This window comes from Lichenostomus cassidix, chromosome 5, assembly GCF_008360975.1.
Source record: "Lichenostomus cassidix isolate B80296 chromosome 5, HeHo_3.0, whole genome shotgun sequence".
Classification (NCBI taxonomy): Eukaryota; Metazoa; Chordata; class Aves; order Passeriformes; family Meliphagidae; genus Lichenostomus; species Lichenostomus cassidix.
Genome location: NC_139486.1, coordinates 3,720,738 through 3,737,813, shown reverse-complemented (window position 1 = coordinate 3,737,813; position 17,076 = coordinate 3,720,738). Strand labels below are relative to the sequence as shown.

The window sequence follows — 17,076 nt, the reverse complement described above, 5'->3', positions numbered from 1 at the left end:
ACAAGTGCATTGAGGGGACTTCAGGACAAGCAATCTCTTGGCATGGGTTTGCAGCCCAGCACAGACAACATAATTATAGCAAAAGCAGGGTGTTGACTGGTTTGCTTTTGGCATCCTCTGTGACCAAGGGGGCAAGTAGGAATGGATAAAATCCCTGAACAAATCTCGTGGAATCGGCTATGCTCCCAGTTTGGATAAACAAGGGGAATGCAGATTACAGGGCCTGTATGGAAACACCGTATTCTCACGGACTCCAGAAATTTAAAAGAAAAAGGGGGAAAAAAATACATGATGGAGGCTGCAGGGAGCATTCCTACCCCAAATCCAGGACTTACAGAGTATGCAAATGTGTAGAGTTGTGATTTCATTTCTGCAGTCACGCTGGCTGTTTCTGCAAGGTCAAATATGAAGAAAGCTGTTTTCATCCTAGGAAAACAAGAAAAACCTCCATGTAGCAACTGCTTAACTCAAGCAGCTCACATCACAGGGTTATACCCATCTTCAACATGTGGGAAAGCACACAGGATCTCCACTGAAGCCATCAGTAATACAAATTTCCCTCCATAATATATTTCCATAATATATTTCTTCACCCTATATCCCAACTACCTTTGAGAGACTTTGAGCAGAACCTTCTGGTGAACAAAACAGCCACTTTCCTGAAGGCTTTGCTGGAGGCCTTGCACGCTTCATCTCATCCTGCCAGCCTTTTCCTTCTAAAGCTTGGCACGTGTGGATCCAATAAGGCCATGGCCCATCAAGCTGCCTGCTTTGGTGTGTGTTTCCACACCAGTGAGCTGGCAGTGCCCACTGGCTTTTGGAAGAGAGCAAAGGAAAATTACCTGGCTTGCCACATCTCCTCGTTGGCGACAGCTTCCCAGGAAGAGGGACTGAAACTAAATGGGGATGGAAATAAAATTCAGCCATCAGATCCACGTCGCTGGGTTTCACCCACCACAGCCCTTCCAAACCAGGCAGCTTCAGCTCCCAGGCAGAAGAAAACACATCATGAAGCCTGTGGCTCTGACAGCAGGGAATTCAGCTGATCCTCTGCCATTCAAAAAAACTTTATTCCTCTCTCTCCACAGAAGGAGCCTCTGGCATATCAGGTGTTTCACAGCATCCCAGGTCTTGAAGCCAGAGATGGTTTTTTTTACCATTACAGGTCAGCCTATGATATTTAAACCTCTGGATGTCTCAATAATTTTAGCTCCTGATGAAGTTTTAAGGTCAGAATTGGACCTAATACTTGACTAGGAACATCCTCACTATTCTTCACACTATTAAAAACCATGGATGGTTTGGGTTGGAAAGGACTTTGAAGACCATCTCATTCCACCCCCCTACCATGGGCAGGGACACCTTCCACTATCCCAGGTTGCTCCAAGCCTCATCCAACCTGGCCTGGAACAATGCCAGGGATGGGGCAGCCACAGCTCCTCTGGGCTGTGCCAGTGTCTCACCACCCTCACAGGGAAGAATTTCTTCCAACTGCCTATCCAGAACACAAAACATGATTATGGCTGATATTTAATTCCTCTGACTCTGCAGTGGGTGAGGCAATGCTGCTGGCAGAAAATGATGAGCAGGAGCTCCTCTGCCTCATACCTGCCATAGTCTTCAGTCCAGTTATAGAGGTTCCTTGTGAGACGAATCCACTCTCCTGGGTCAAACGCAGCACCAGAAGGAACCAACTTTTCACAACAGCCCCAGGGCCAGAGAGAGTGGCTCCTCCTCCAGGTGGAGTCCCCTTCATGAAGACCTATGCAGACAAACACTTCCTTACTGCCAAAAAGACAAGAGAGAGAGCAATTGTGAAGCTACACCAGAGACCCTGAGCAAACCCCACACACCACCCCGAGCAGCAAACACACCCATCCAGCACATCTCCCATCAGCACAGGCATGTTTTGGGTCACTCTGGAAACATGAATTCCCATCTGGCACTTCCAGCATCTCCTGGTCATCCCAAACAGGCCAGAAGCTGCAGGAGAAGCCCATTTCTCCCCAGTGGCACCTGGCTGTGCTCCTGTGCCTCCCCACCCTCACAGGGCTCACCCCAGCTAGTCTAAATGCAGATGCTATTCTTATTCATGTGAGTATCTAATCCTTTCTCCACTCTTACTAAGCTATTTTTATATGATGATTATTCCTGGAATACATTCATTCTATGCTAATCAGTTGGCCACAATGTTCACAAAGGAGAAGCAGCAGCAATTTGCTCTCCAACCATCATCGTTCTGAGTACACGGGAATGTTCCTTTTCTCTCTGATGAATTGTATCAACAACAACAAGAGAAAATCATCAGTAAACACTCTGCAGATCACCTTTTTTCCCCTCCTTCCTAAAAACCAAACCAACCTCAAAACAACAGGCAATATTATATCCGGATGGAGTTACTTCTGCAGAGATATTTTGCTTTAATTGCAAAAATAATCTCGCCACCGGGGAGGAAGTCAGTGGAGAAAATTGGTCTTTTGGATGCAGCACCAAGCTGTTCCATAAACAATTTCAAGAGGGGAAAAAAAAAAAGGTCGAAGATTTTAGGAAAGCTGTTACATATGAAAGAAATGCTTACTGTTTATTTACTTTGAGGAAACGGTGGAGATTAAAGGCAAGTGTCCCGTCGGGTAATATTCCTTCCACAGGGTTCCACCTGTTCCCAGGAAAATAAACTCCAGGTAAGTGCTTTGCCAGCTTGGGTAAATACCATTCGTAAGTCATCATCTGGAAGAAAAGATATTATCATAATTAAAACAAGAATCGGAAGATTTACATCCAGAAGAAATGGTTTCTGCAGGAGTAATGAGCATTTGCTCGGGAAGTCACTGCCCATGTCAGCAGTGACTCGAGACCACAGCACCAGACTGGGTCACCATGGTCAGTTGAAGCACCAGACTGGGTCACCATGGTCAGATCAAGCACCAGGACTGGTCACCATGGTCTAGTCAAGCACCAGAATTGGTCATCATGGTCAGATTAAGCACCAGAATTGGTCACCATGGTCAATTCAAGCACCAGAATTGGTCACCATGGTCTGATCACAGCACCAGAATTGGTCACCAGTGCTTTCTGATCAGGGGCACGTGGTCCTCACTCCAACACAGAACAGCCACTGCTGGTAAGAGTCACAACATGGATTTGGTTTGGTTAAACACCAGGAATTGGGTTTGGGGCTTGCCAACAAGTCACAGACTCTTGTTGCAAAGCAAGGATGATGTGGCAGTAAAAGTGTAAGTGACCCACCCTGTAACTTTTTTTTTTCTCCATTTCTCAGTGCAAAAGGAATGTGCACACCACACTCCATCCCAGAGTTACCCACAACTCTTTAAAAAAAAAATTATTTATTTCCACGTGATAAGTTTTATTGAACAGAGAGACTCTCTCAAGGAGATCAAGGAAAAACCGAACTTTTGCTGCTTATGTTTAAATCTGCCTTTCTAAATAGCACTTTCTGATCATACCTCCTGGTCCACCAAGGTGATGTCTGGCCTCATCCCCTCACAGTAATGAAGGTAACGAAGAGCATTCCCAGGCAAGTCTCCTCTCAGCAGGATCACTGCCCCCCTTGGCATTGAGGACAACACATTCCTTGCAAACTTATCAACAATGTAGTTGCTGCTCTGATCACAAGTGCTGAAGAGAACAGGTGAAAAACAGAATCTTAAAACCAGGTATTTGCATGGCTTTGCATAATTTCTGAACAATTTTATGCAATGGAAATCCACAGTGGAAATCCACCCTGGTCAGGCTGGAAACATCACAGAATTCCCGAACGATTTGGGCTGGAAAGGACTTAGAGAACATCTCATTCCAGCCCCTGCCATGAGCAGGGACACTTTCCACTATTCCAGATTGTTCCAAGCCTGTCCAGCCTGGCCTGGAACACTGCCAGGGATGGAGTGTCAACAGCTTAATCATTACAACTTAATATTTTCATTGCCAGAGAAAGTGAGATACAGAAATGAAGCATTTGGAGCATTTAGAGTCCCCCAGAAAGCAGCACCACAGACACTACAGTTCTGCCAAAATACACACTCATTGCACACCTACACTTTAATTCTGATTTTTTCTTGGGCTAAATCTAAATACTTATTATTTGGAGCTGGAAGTGCCAGTACAAGGATGGTTCTGTGGAGCATTTGAAACCTTCCTCATCCTTTCATGTTTTAATTATCCATTAAAAAGATGAGTTTTTGTAGTACCAGGCAGAAGTAGATTTACATGATCTGAGATTGGATCCTCTTCATTACAGTTCTGTGTGCTCACACTCAAAGAGATGACACTGCAGGACAGGAGCTGTGATTGGCTCACCTATGGAAAAGCCTTTGGAAAAGGTGTGCCAAAAATAGGATTACTGAAGGTGAAGTTTACCTTCCTTGGTCAACCTCTACCTGAGTACCCCTACTGGTTAATTGATTCTTATCCAAGTGACTGCATGTGGTTATGGGATGGGGAAGCCCCACACTACAGATTTAACTCCCGCAAAAATGGGAAAAATAAATATAAAAAAAACACAGGTCACAAGGAAACCTGAAGGAACACAAGGGAAGTTGGGGTTCAATGAATTCTGCGAACCTCCTTAGGAGATAAAACACAGATTTACAAGGTTTTTTTAGTATAAGTTTGCGTATCTACAGGGTTTTTTTCCTTCAATCTACATGACATCCCCAGTTACAGCCTTGGAGTTGGTGATTCTAAGGGGGATCAAACCAGGGAGTCCTGCAGGCTGTGACCATGTGGGTGGTGAGAAGTGCCTTTCCCACTTCCAGAGGAGGACAGCAACCCCAGGAGCACCTAACCCACCCTGCAAGGCAGCATTTCTCACCTGTAATTTGCCCAAAGCTGGGAAGCCACCAGGGCAAGAGCAGGAAGCCACTCGAGGCACAGCAGCAGCCAGGTGCCCTGCAGCACTGTGCTCCTCCCAAGGGTGGCCAGTGTGGCCAAGCCCAGCCCTGCCAGCACGGCCACCACAGCACTGCTCTGCAGCCAGAACCTCTCCACCTAGGAAACAGAATCCCAGAAGTGGGGTTGACTTGGAAAGGAACATAAAAATCATCCCATTCCACCCCCTGCCATAGACAGGGACACCTTTCACCAGACCAAGCTGCTCCAAGCCCTGTCCAAGCTGGCCTTGGAGCTGTATTTTGGCACTTTCTGCAGCTTCAAGACAACTGCCTGCTGCTGGGCAGGTGGTTTTGAAGGTTTTTTTTTAAGGTTTTTGAATGTTTCTCTCAAAAATTAACATGCCAGAGCAATTTTTGGAGTGCAACTTACCACACCTAGAAACAGAGGCTTTGTGACATCCAAATTTGCTCTCCAAGCAAAGAAAAGGGAATAAAGGCAGAGCATTCCAGTGAAGAGCCAGATCACAGGTGATTTCTGCTGCTTTTTCCTACAAAAAAATAATGTATCACTCCTCAGGCATGATTAGAAATGAAGCAAAAATTACATGTGCTTGAAAACCACTAATTCTTTGCATACCTAAATGCATTTAACACAAGGAGCTGATGAGCCTTTCTTTACCTTTGCCATTTATAAAACTTCTGTTTTCAAAGCACAAAACTATCAGGATTTCAAGGTTTTTAAGCCTGCCATCCACCAAGCCACAGGGTTAACCAGGAGTAAGGGATATTTTGCTCTTAATAATAGATGACCACAGCCAATTGCTGCAATTTTGGTAGCAGCAAGCAGAAGGTGAAGCAAGCTGCCCATGCAGGCAGTAAGAAAAATGTGCAAAAACTTCACATTGAAACAAATATTGTCCAACTTACAGCAGTGCTGAGCTCACACAGGCCACAAGTGCCAGGGCAAGGACAGGAAGGGAGAGCTCTGACTTCATCTGTGCCAGCTGGAAACTGTGGAGAAATTAAAACATGGATACAACACCCCCAGATCACCCCCAAATCATCCCCTGCACTCAGTTAAAGTGTCAGGAGAAACAGGGGATGAGCACAACAGAACACATTCCCATTCTGCTGGGATTAAGGCTACCAGAAATGGGGACAAGGGTGGGTTACATGGCAGGATTTTGAAGGAAAAATCACTCTGCAGTGGGGGGAAGACAGAGGACATAAATGCTGTCCCTGTGCTGGACACACACAGCCCCAGCTCTGCACCAAGAGGGGGAAAGGCAGGGCAGGAGCCACTCTGGCCCAAAGGACAGCAGCAGCAAACAGGTTTCTCTCCACTGAAAGGCACAGACAAGATGTTACTCACAGCAGCATCTCTCTCATGCTGGATCCTGTCTCGGACTTGGCCTGAAAGAAAAACAAAGGAAAGCCATGAGAAACACACACTGATTGAGTATCACCAGGACAAGGGAAGTTTTCTCACTTTGTTTTTGCAAAAAGACAGCAAATTCTACTCAAACCTTCACTGCAAGATGCTCTCCCACATTCCTGTTTTATGTGATGCCACTGTGCAGGATTTACCCTGGAGAAGCATTTTTTTCAAGGTGCTGACAACTCATTATCCTGTGATTAGAACATGTGATCTGGTTTAACCACAATCTCTGCTATGTCATGGAATCATTTGGGTTGGAAAAGCCCTCTGAGATCACCAAGCCCAAGCATTTTTCCAGCACTGCCAAGGCCACCAGCAACCCATGTCCCCAGGTGCCACATCCACACATCTTTTAAATCCCTCCAGGGATGGGGACTCCACCACTGCCCCAGTTAGACTATTCCAATGCCTGACCATTCTTCCTGTGATTTTTTTTCCCTAACATCCAGTCTAAACCTCTCCTGACACAACTTGAGGCCATGTCCTATACCTTCATGGTGCAATTATTTCCTGGGACATCTGCCCACAGCCTGAGACAAGTTCAATTCCTCCTTGATTACCAGACTTGCGCCAGACTCCTCTGCCTGGACAGAGGCAGAGCTACACAAGATTTTTATGAGATAATGAGAATTTTTTCCTGCAGAGACCTGCAATCCATAGCACAAGTCTGGGAAAAAAAGACATGCTGGGTGGAGGAACAAACTTCATTGTTTCTTGTTGGAAAAGTGGTAGCTACCAGATAAAAGATAAGGTAAATGGGTTCAGGAGGTCTGGAAGGAGTATTTAATCTTAATAAAAACGGAATAGTTAATTGCATTCAGGATTTGATTAAGAAATAAGTGTCAGAGGGTAGAGAGTCAGCTCACAGCTCCTGAAGCCCCACCTTGCTGGCAGCTGATGGTCCCAGACACATCCACCACTGAGATGACATCTCTGATCCATGGCTTATAGGTAGAACCCTCTCATAAACATTTTCTGGGGTTTTGTTGACCCTACCTGCCCTTACAACAGAGCTATGGGATGTAAAAGCTGTCTGTCCATCCAGCAGTGCTCTGGCATTATCCCAACTGGCACTGGGACCAAACACTTGGATTTTGCTGTATTTATTGCTCCTGCTTCAGACAAGTTCATCCTAAATGTGATTTGTGGTGTAGGATTACACGCAGTCCATCCCTAAGCCTCCTGAACATCAACTTGAATTCATCACATTTGATGGAGAGAGGAGTTAAGGGATTTGCATGCCTTGGTGTTGCTCTGCCCAGTGGAGTCTGATTCTCAGGAGACAGCTGGGAATAGGACAGGGGAAATCTCTCAAGGCTTTCAGAGGGTGGATCTCTGCTCTCTGTAGGAGCTTTTGGATATATTCAGTGGCAGCAGCAGGAATTATCATGTCTTTTGACACACATCCTACACCACACAGCTCTCTGAGAAGGCTGTGAGGGCACAGTGACAGTGCTGCTGTGTCACCCTGGCTGCATGTGAGGGGTGATTTCTGAGCATGTGGGGCTCCAGGACCCCAACGAGTGACACAACATGTACACCACACCTTTTCATCTTTTTCCTCCCAGTGGTGTGATTTCCCAGCCCTCTGCACTGAAATCTTTGAGGCAGGACAGGCTCTGGGGTGATGGGCTGGTGATTTCCTGGAGCCCAACATGCAAGTCAGGGCTGGGGGAGGCAAATGCAAACCACAGATTCTTCCCTCCCTTGGCAAGAGCACAGACCTCAATAATTCAGATCAGAGGTTCCTGAGAACCTTCAAACCACCCATTCACTTAAATTCAACATCAGTAAGTTAGGAGGAATAGATTTTAAATTAAAACTGCTTGTGACCTCCTTAAATGTCTGAGTTAAAAATATAAAAATAGACAATATTTATCATTAAAATGCCACAAAATTGATGTCATCAACTCCCTCTGGCACAGTTTTCTATTTGGGCTCCTAAACACATCAGACACCCATCCAGCTCCCAGGAAATACTATGGCTCACCCCATAAAGAAAAGAGAATTATCTCTTTCCTTCCCCAGCCACGTGACCAATTCCCAGAGAACCTGACAGGCCAGGAGGTCAAAATCAGAAACAAACGCTTAAAAAACGAAACATTTTCAATTTCCTTCCCCGCAAGCCCTTAATCATCGCAGCCAGAACATTTCTGCTGTTGCGTAAGGGAAAAGGAAGTAATTTAGGGAACGACCCTTGTTTACCAGATTGAATGTCCCATATTCTTCCCTCAGAAAGTGGGTCAGGAAGCCTTGGAAAGTCGTCTGGTCTCCCCATGTCCAACGGGCTCGATTGAGGTAGGACGACGCCGGCAGATAGAGATAAGGCAGCAAACCAGCCAAGAAGCATAAACCCAACTTCAGCAAATGGCCTAGGGACAATTCCTGCACCAAAATATGTCATATTGCATAACAATGTTTATTTTAGTTTAATCACGCTGGAACTTCAAGAACAGATAAAGAAAAAACATCAAATATATTTACACAGAGCTGATCTCTCAATTTATAGTAAGTCCCTACAAAATGCTATGTTAAACCTTACGATTTTGTGGATTACTAGGAAACTGCATCAAACTGATCTCCTTTGCATGGCAGGGTGAAATTTAAGTGAAGCAAATAATATTAGCTAGGACTCATGAGTATCATACTCATTGCATCTTTCACATTTAAATCATGGCATGACATGCATAGATGGCTGAAGCACTGCAAGGCTGAGATAACCCACTTTGCAGCGATTAAGAGTTGGCTGGTTTTCCATCTGGCAAAAAAAAAAAAAAAAAAAGAAAATAACCCCACAGAAATGCTGCTCTAGTACAACTACACACACCATCACCATCATCAGGAGTCAGTTTTGCCATTTCCTTGATCGTGATTACGCTGGCTAAATTGGATAGGCCAACTTTTGGGGTGGGATTTTCGAGACTGCCTGAGGGGTCAGGGAGACAAGACTTTCAAAGGGACTTGTGTGCCTAACTCCTTTAAGTGCTTTGGAAAATCCCACCCTAGAATATTGCACGCTTGCTTTGTCGTTAGCCACTGCCCTGTCAATCACAGCATCCTCAGCTTTTGGGGTTACTGGGAGTGATGATCTGTGGAGCAGAGAAAGGAGCTCGATAAGGGTGGTGGTCAAAGCTCCTTCAGAAGAAAGGTGGCTCACTTGTACTTTGAAAAAGCAGTTTTCCATCAATTATCCTTAGAACTAAGTTGTTTCCTGCAGCAGGCACTACTGGGCTGTCTAAAGTATTTCCCAGGATTATTATATTAGCACAGTGCTGCCCTTGTTGGAAATCAGAGGTCTCCCTGGACCTCCCTGCTTAAAACAAAATTAAATTCTGTTAAAAGAACACAAATATATTGCAGAAGTGACTCTTGATTGTGTTCTTGGAGATCTATGGCCAGAAATGGGGTTCTTGGGGATTCAGGTTTTGGATCAAGCTGGTCTGAGTTGCATCACATCCCTTGCAGCTCATCATGTGCTTCACCCAGGCTTAGTTGTGCCACTACTGAGAACCACACAGGATTTAGCTGGAAAAGGGTGGCAAAATAGAGGCAGGAGTGTCCTGGCAGCAACCTGCCCAAGTGTCACCTTCACAGGGACAAAAGAGAGAGGGGAGGAGGTGGAGGCTTCCCAGAGCCACCTGCATCCCAGAGCATCTGCATGGCTGGGATTGCTGCTGTTTTCTGGGAAAGCAGAGTTCCTAGAGCACCTTTGCATCCAGCCTGACCCACAGAAGAGCAGCTCCAGCAGACAAGAGCATGGCAGAGCCTTCAAATGCCACCCAGGAGCCTCATCTGGATGGACAGAGATCACCTCCATACACCAGGCATGCAAAAATGTGTCTTCACCTTCACACACAATGATCAGGTTTAATAAAGGGGTGTAAAAGGAGGGATATATCCAAATATATAAAGTAAATGTATCTTAAGAGGATATATTTGAAGTGATCAGAGGTTTGCAGCCAGAACATGCCCTGCCATGAGGGGATGTGGCTTTTGCTTCACACCACCAGGGAGCAACACACAGAAACTCCTCTCCAGGTGAGCTGATGGCATAAGACAGTCTGATTTTCTAGCTCCAAATATTATTTTTGCTCACAGGGTTTTTGCAAGCAACTGAGGCAGAGCACTCCTGGGCCAGGGGACACAAGTGGGTCACAGATCACTGGCATGAGCAAGGGGCTTAATTTGTGATCACAGAATCATAGATGGTTTGGGTTGGAATGGAGCTTAAAAAACATCTTGCTCCAACTCCTACTATCCCAGGTTGCTCCAAGCCCCATCCAGCCTGCCCTTGAACACTTCCAGAGATGGAACATCCACAGCTTCTCTGGCAGCCTGTGCCAGGGTCTCACCACCCTCACAGTCAGGAATTTCATCCTATCTACACCTAACCCTGCCCTCCTTCAGTTTCAAGCCATTCCCCCTTGTCATGTCCCTCCATGCCCTCATCAAAACCTTTTGCAGACCCTCCTTAAATCACCTTCACTGCACCTTCACTGCACCTTCAGAGCAGTGGCTCTGGTGTCAGATTGTCACTTCAGTGGGTTGTGCCTAATCATGTACATCAGCTCAGAAATGGCACAAGTGCTGGGGGAGAAGAATTAATCACAGCCTTAGAAGAATGGAGCAGTGGGTCAGTAAATACATACCCTCCTTGTGAAAAGCCTTGAGAGAACCCAGGGCACAACACAAGCAATGTAAAGCACTATGGTGTGCTGGTTGCACAAGCTGAGCCCACAGCAAAAGGCACCCAGTTTAGAGATCTGTGAGGGGGAAAAAAACCAAAAACATTCACAATTACTATTTACACATTTGCAGAAACATCCAGAGATCAAAAAGATTCAGCACAGCATCCTCACTGGAGAAAGGTAAATACACCAGTGAGCATTGGTCAGCTGTAACACACAACACAGATATGATAAAAATATTTTTAAATGACTTAATCATTTTATCATGATTTTATCATTTTATCATTTGCATTTCAAATTTATCATTTATCATTTATCATTTGCAGGGAGATCTCAACTGTTTGACAGAAAACAAGTGTCCAGCTGAACAGCCATGCCTCCATGCATGCAGAGATCTTGTGTAGCATCATCACATCAGAATGATGTGAACAGTCCAATTCCTGAACCCCAGCTCCAAAGGGGGGGGATGCCCAGCAGTTCATTCTGAATGATTTTTAAGAAATTTTTCAGAAATTTTTCAGAAATTTTTCAGAAATGCCTTAAAGTAATGCATAAAAAATTATCTACAGAGATTTAATTTTTCCTAACAGGAATGATTTTTTCTCTTCATAAGGCACAGAGGGTTAAAGCCAGGGCTGCACAAACTCCCCCAGACCAAGGGAATTTAAGGTGATATCCCTCATTATTCTAAAAGCTCAAACCTCTTCCAGTGCACAAGCACCTTCTGGGGGAAGAACTTTTTCCTAATATCCAACCTAAACCTCCCCTGCTTATTTCACTGGTGAGGGGTGGTGAGTGAGATGCAAACACTTGCCTTGGTGTACTGCTGGAATCACCGTGTAATTTTTAATTAAGGGCTCAGCATTGCACACTGGACACTACCTTGCCATAACTTCAGAAAAACCTCTGTGGGTTTCAGAGCTACCTGGAAGGAGTCAGAACCTCCCCAGTAATTTTTTTAAGTGCATTGATGAACTCCAATATGATGTTTGTATGACCACCTGATTTATGAAAAGCACGGCTAGCTCAGTGTTGGCAGCCTGGCTTCTCCCAGGCGTGGGATGCCAGACACTCCAAAAACCATTGGAACAAGCTCCTTAACTGCTTCTGAAAATCTAATTTTGAAAATCCCATTGGAAACCAGGCATGTGAAACATGGGAGGAGGTTGGAAAATGCCCAGCTCCATGTCTGTGGAGCTCAGGTTGTGGAGATCGTGGGACATCGCTCATTAGAAAATAAAAAATAAAAAATTAAATAAAAATAAAAAAATCCACTGGTGAAACAAGGTCTCTGTAGCCATTGATAAAACATGTTATTTGAGAACTCACGAAGCTGAGTAAACTACTACTGCAGACTCCTGAAATTCTAGCCTAGCCCGACAAAAATCCCTTTATTCACACAATTTACAGGAGTCACAGCAGGCAAGTCTGTCGGAGGAAAAGAGATCAGATGTTCGGGCAAACAAAAGTAGAAAGAACAAGACTGCTGAGCAAAAATATCATTTGGCTGCCTAGTCTGTTTATAAAGTAGCAAATACAGCATGAAATTTAAAGTCTCTGTGTTTAACTATGTCATTATTTTAGGGGCACATTTAATTTCAAAAGAAAAACTGATTGAAAATTTGGTCGTTCCCGTTTTTGAGTAGAAACCTGGGCTTCTGATTAGATGAAATTTTCTCTAAAATAAATCTATTTACCCCAAAGAAAAATAGCATTTCTTAAAACAAAACCTTGAACACCCACAGCCTGGTTTGTGTCTTTGATGCAGGATGAACTAAAACATTTAGAAGAAAATGATTCTGCTTTTCCTCCTTCCACCCTGTGGGTATTAAATGAGGTCCCAACAGGTCCCAACTCAATCCTTAAGCAGTATGGGCAGGTTTTTTTCAATTTATGTCACTTTTGAACATCCAGGTAGGTCAGGGATGGATCCCACCCAGCCCAGGTGCTGAAACAAGTCCCAAAATTTGGCCTTTTTATTGAAACAAAACTAAATCAGCAGCAAACGAACAGGAGGTTAAACAGACAGGTGACAACCAATTAACAAAAAAAATAAAGAACCATTCACTTTGCTCGAGATGTTTTACCTTTGATCTCTCTTTTGCAGTGGATGCCTCCTCAAAAAGAGCAGTGAGAGCCATCAGCAGCCCCACAAACAGATTGTTTAAGCTGAAAACCTCCGCCGTGATGGACCACTGCCATGTTAGACGAGAAAATGAAAACACCCCCGCAGCAAGGATTCCTCCAGCATATGAGCCAGAAAGCCTGCAAATACAGATAACATGAAATCTTCTTTTCCAACAAAAAAAAAAAGCCTACTTTATTGTCCTTCTTTTTTTAGGTTTTTTTTGAAAAAAAACCCCATACTGTAGCAGCAGCAGTGAGTGCCACCCAGCACTCTGCCAAAACATTATATGGTTAAGATCTCCCTAATAATTTCCCTGCTCAGGATTGCCACTGGGAAGAGCAGAGGCTGTCTGCCAGCCACCCAACACCAAAGAATCTGCTTCTTCTCGCCATGAAAACTTCCAGGATTGAAGTTGGTTCAGAAATCCTGAGGAGTGACAGCCCAGCAGGTCCTGGTGCACCAAGCCAGGGAGTCACAGCTCTAATGGGATCCTCTGGAGGAGATGCCAGCAAGGGTGCAGCCTTCAACTCATCAAGGAGCTGAATTAGGGGTGGATTAGAGCTATTCAGGATGGACAGCATTAGCAGGGCTTTCCTGGGGGCTGTTGGGTGAGGGAGGATTGCAGCACCCACAGTCCAAGCAGAGAGAGGAGCTCACCCCAGTCAGGAGTTTGGGACATGGGTGTTCTCCCCAGCAAGAGAGTGAAGCTCCCACTTTTGGGATGGCTGTGAGCCCAAAGCTGGTCACCTCTGTGACTCCCAGCTGGGATTTTGGCACTCATTCCCCACTGAGCTGCCTGCCCAGCTCAGCTGGATGCTGCAGGCAGCACAGGGAGCCCACAAGGTGGAATTCAGCCCAGGAAACCCATTCCACCACAGTGGCTCTTCCCACCCAGTCTCACTGGAGCAGCTCTGGCTCTGCCTGGCTGGAAGCTCTGCCTGTTAGGAATTAACCCTGAAAAGATGCCTGTAGGGCAGCACAACGTGCTCAGTTAAGCTTTATCCAAAGATAAATTGCCATGGCTGTGGTCAAAGCTCATCTCCAGAAATTCACCCTAAGACTCAGCTAGCCTCTACCACAAATTGGGTATTTTTCCAATTCCACCCCAGATACACACAATTCCATTTAGGTCCTAACATTTCCAACAGATTTAAGGTAAAAATTATAAGCTACCCAACTTCTCATCAAGCTATATGTGTGATTTCCATGTGAGGTGAGGAAGCTGCTGGTAGAGCACTCTCAACAAGGGCTCCTCTTGGTTTGCCACAATATCTGAAGGTATCTGTAAAGCAGGACTAATGATTTTTATCTCCTTTGTAGAGTATTTTGAGATGTGCACCTCCAGGAGGTAGCAGGAGGATGAGAAGTATGGAGCTGGCACTGGGAAAAAAGGAAACAACTCTGAGGTGTTCCAGGCCAGAGCAAGACAAGCTTAGAGTGAAACAAATTTCAACATTAAGACCGTGTGAAAAGGTCTCAAAAAATCAATGGAATTGGGAAAAAAAACCTAAAGAAAAATACTAGGAAAGGGCAGCAGGACCACATGTAACTAAAAACCAACAGATCCCCAATATATAAATCCACTACATAACATTCCTATGTTTTGACTAAATCTTTAAACAGTTCAAACTTTTAGTTATAACAGAAAAAACATTATAAATCCCTTTGAAATTCTTGCAAGGAAATAAGGTTAAAAAAAAGGGTAAAACAACCTTCCCAAAAATCTTCTGAGAAACAGCATTTTAGGCAAACATCCCAATCATTCACCAATTCTCCTTGTCTTTCCCAGGAAAGACTCCAGCATATCATGAGAGTTCAAATGAGATGAAAGAAATCCCATCCTCTTGATAAAAAGTCTCAAACCTGTGAGTCCAGTTTTATGAAATAAGGCTCAAGCAAAAGCCACTCAACCCAAAGCTTAAAGACTTATCCCAGCTGTGTGGGCCAGAAAACACCTCTGCTCACCAAGCAGTGTGGGGTCAGAATCCCAAACCAAGCTCAGCCCACAGCCCTGTTTGTCCACAGAGTCATGGAAACAATCAGAGAAAGGCTTGGGTTGGAAGAGAATTAAAGATCATTTCATTCCAATTCCCTTCATGGGCAAGGACACCTTCCACTGTCCCAGGCTGCTCCAAGCCCTGTCCAACCCGGCCTTGGACACTTCCAGGGATCCAGGGGCAGCCACAGCTTCTCTGGGCACTCTGTGCCAGGGCCTCATCACCCTCACAGTCAAGAATTCCTAACTCCCAATCCCAATATCCCATCTAACTCTGCCCTCTGGCAGTTTGAAGCCATTTCCTCTTGTCCTGCCACGCCATGCCCTTACCAAAATTCCCTCTCCAGCTCTCTTGGAGTCTTTTCAGGTTTTAGAAGGGGCTCTAAGGTCTCCCTGGAATCTTCTCCAGGCTGAAGAACTTTCCCAAAAAATTCATGGGAAAGCCAGGCTGCTGAGCCCACTTTGTGACAGCCATGGAGCACTAAGTTCCTCTAAGCACAACAGATGTTAAAAAACCAAATGGGAGTGTGTTGCATTCTTGAAGAGCATAAAGAAAACAGCTTTGGGAAGTGCAAGCTGGAGACCAAGAGGTTTTCTGCAGGTCCTGTTAGCAGCAATGGAAATGATGGATTTGGGAGTTTGCTGATTTAGAGGAAAACTCTCAAAAGTGGAAGTAATCAGAGCAGGTATCTCCAGAGGAGGATGAAAACCACGTGGCAGAAGAAATGCAACAATCCACAGTGCAAAGCATGTCCAGCAGGACAATGAAATAGAAATGAATCCCATGCAACTGCCAGCATGATGTTGGGGTAAATTAGATCAGTCCTGCCCTGCAGCTGGGGTAAGGTAACATCGTCACACAGATAATTTTGACTCACATGAGGGTCTCCCTGCTCCAGTGCCTCTGCCACCTGGCAGCCCCTTGGAATTCTCCAGCATGGAGTGACAATGTGCTGTGCCTCTCCTGCCCCAAAGCCAAGGTGACCTCAAACACACACTGTCCAAGGAGGTGACAAAAATCCTCAGGGAGGGACAACACAGCTCAGCACTTCAGATCAAAGAAAAACCTCAAGGTGGAAAAGACACTGATGGGTATTCAGTGATGCAAGGCAGAGTAAGATGAAAAACTCTCCAGAAAAGGCATAAAAATGAGAGTAAAATAGAGATGGGAAGAATTGAAAAGAGCAAAGCGATGGCACAAAGCTTTGAAAGTGAGGTCAAGAAGCTTAAAGCCAAGAATTTTTTCCCCCATCCCTGGCAGTATTCCAGGCCAGGCAGGATGGGGATTGGAGCAACCTGGGATAGTGGAAGGTGTTCCTGTCCATGGCAGGGGGTTGGAATGGGATGATCTTTAAGGTTCCTTCCAACCCAAATGATTCTGGGATTCTACAAAAAGCATGAAAAATTTTGCAAAGGAGGGCAGTGCAATCTACAGCTGAAGATGCTGGTGGTGACAACACATCAGTGAAGGAAGCATTTCTGTGGTTAGAACAGAGCATTTTGTGGAAGAAGGTTAATGCCAGACCTCAAAGAGACCTTCCACAATTGCAGCAAGAGCTCAATGTGGTCACCAGTGTAGAAACAGAGGCAACAAGACCCAGAGGCCATTGTGAGGAAATTAAGAGGTTTTTAGTGGTACAGTCACATCCCTCGCCAAAATCAAACACCAGGCCTGGCACTGACAATGGAAATATTTCCTGCAGTGAAGCCTTGCTAGATAAGAAGGAACCACAGAGCTTTTGGGCTCAGCCTGGAGACCCAAACTCTGCCATCCTGGAGGCTTCCCAGGTGGGAATGGCTGGGAGAAGGAAACATTTGGGATTTTTCCTGGAAATACCTTCTAGCGTCTGAACACCGTCTTTCCCTTTGACAGCACATCAGGACTGCAGAGCAGAAAGCAGCAGAGATTTATCCTCACTCAACTTCTGTGTTTGATCACATTTTCCAAATAGAGTTTACAGCAAAGACACCCAACAGCT

General features: G+C 45.1%; 1 protein-coding gene across 4 annotated transcripts in view; it reads right to left on the bottom strand.

Annotated features, from left to right (window-relative positions):
- TMEM260 (transmembrane protein 260) overlaps positions 1–17,076 on the bottom strand; it is a 33,588-nt gene that overhangs the window by 2,448 nt on the left and 14,064 nt on the right. For 3 of the 4 annotated variants that reach the window (XM_085061026.1, XM_085061024.1, XM_085061023.1), the window contains 12 exons: positions 13,061–13,238; positions 10,935–11,048; positions 8,491–8,670; positions 6,220–6,260; positions 5,775–5,858; positions 5,278–5,395; positions 4,829–5,004; positions 3,465–3,636; positions 2,579–2,727; positions 1,609–1,785; positions 843–896; positions 336–426 (listed from right to left, as the gene is read on the bottom strand). In XM_085061026.1, the coding sequence (XP_084917152.1) occupies positions 336–426; positions 843–896; positions 1,609–1,785; positions 2,579–2,727; positions 3,465–3,636; positions 4,829–5,004; positions 5,278–5,395; positions 5,775–5,858; positions 6,220–6,260; positions 8,491–8,670; positions 10,935–11,048; positions 13,061–13,238 (1,534 nt within the window). Of the gene's footprint in view, positions 1–335; positions 427–609; positions 815–842; positions 897–1,608; positions 1,786–2,578; positions 2,728–3,464; positions 3,637–4,828; positions 5,005–5,277; positions 5,396–5,774; positions 5,859–6,219; positions 6,261–8,490; positions 8,671–10,934; positions 11,049–13,060; positions 13,239–17,076 lie in introns of all 4 variants that reach the window. The other variant, XM_085061022.1, reaches the window with a different exon arrangement.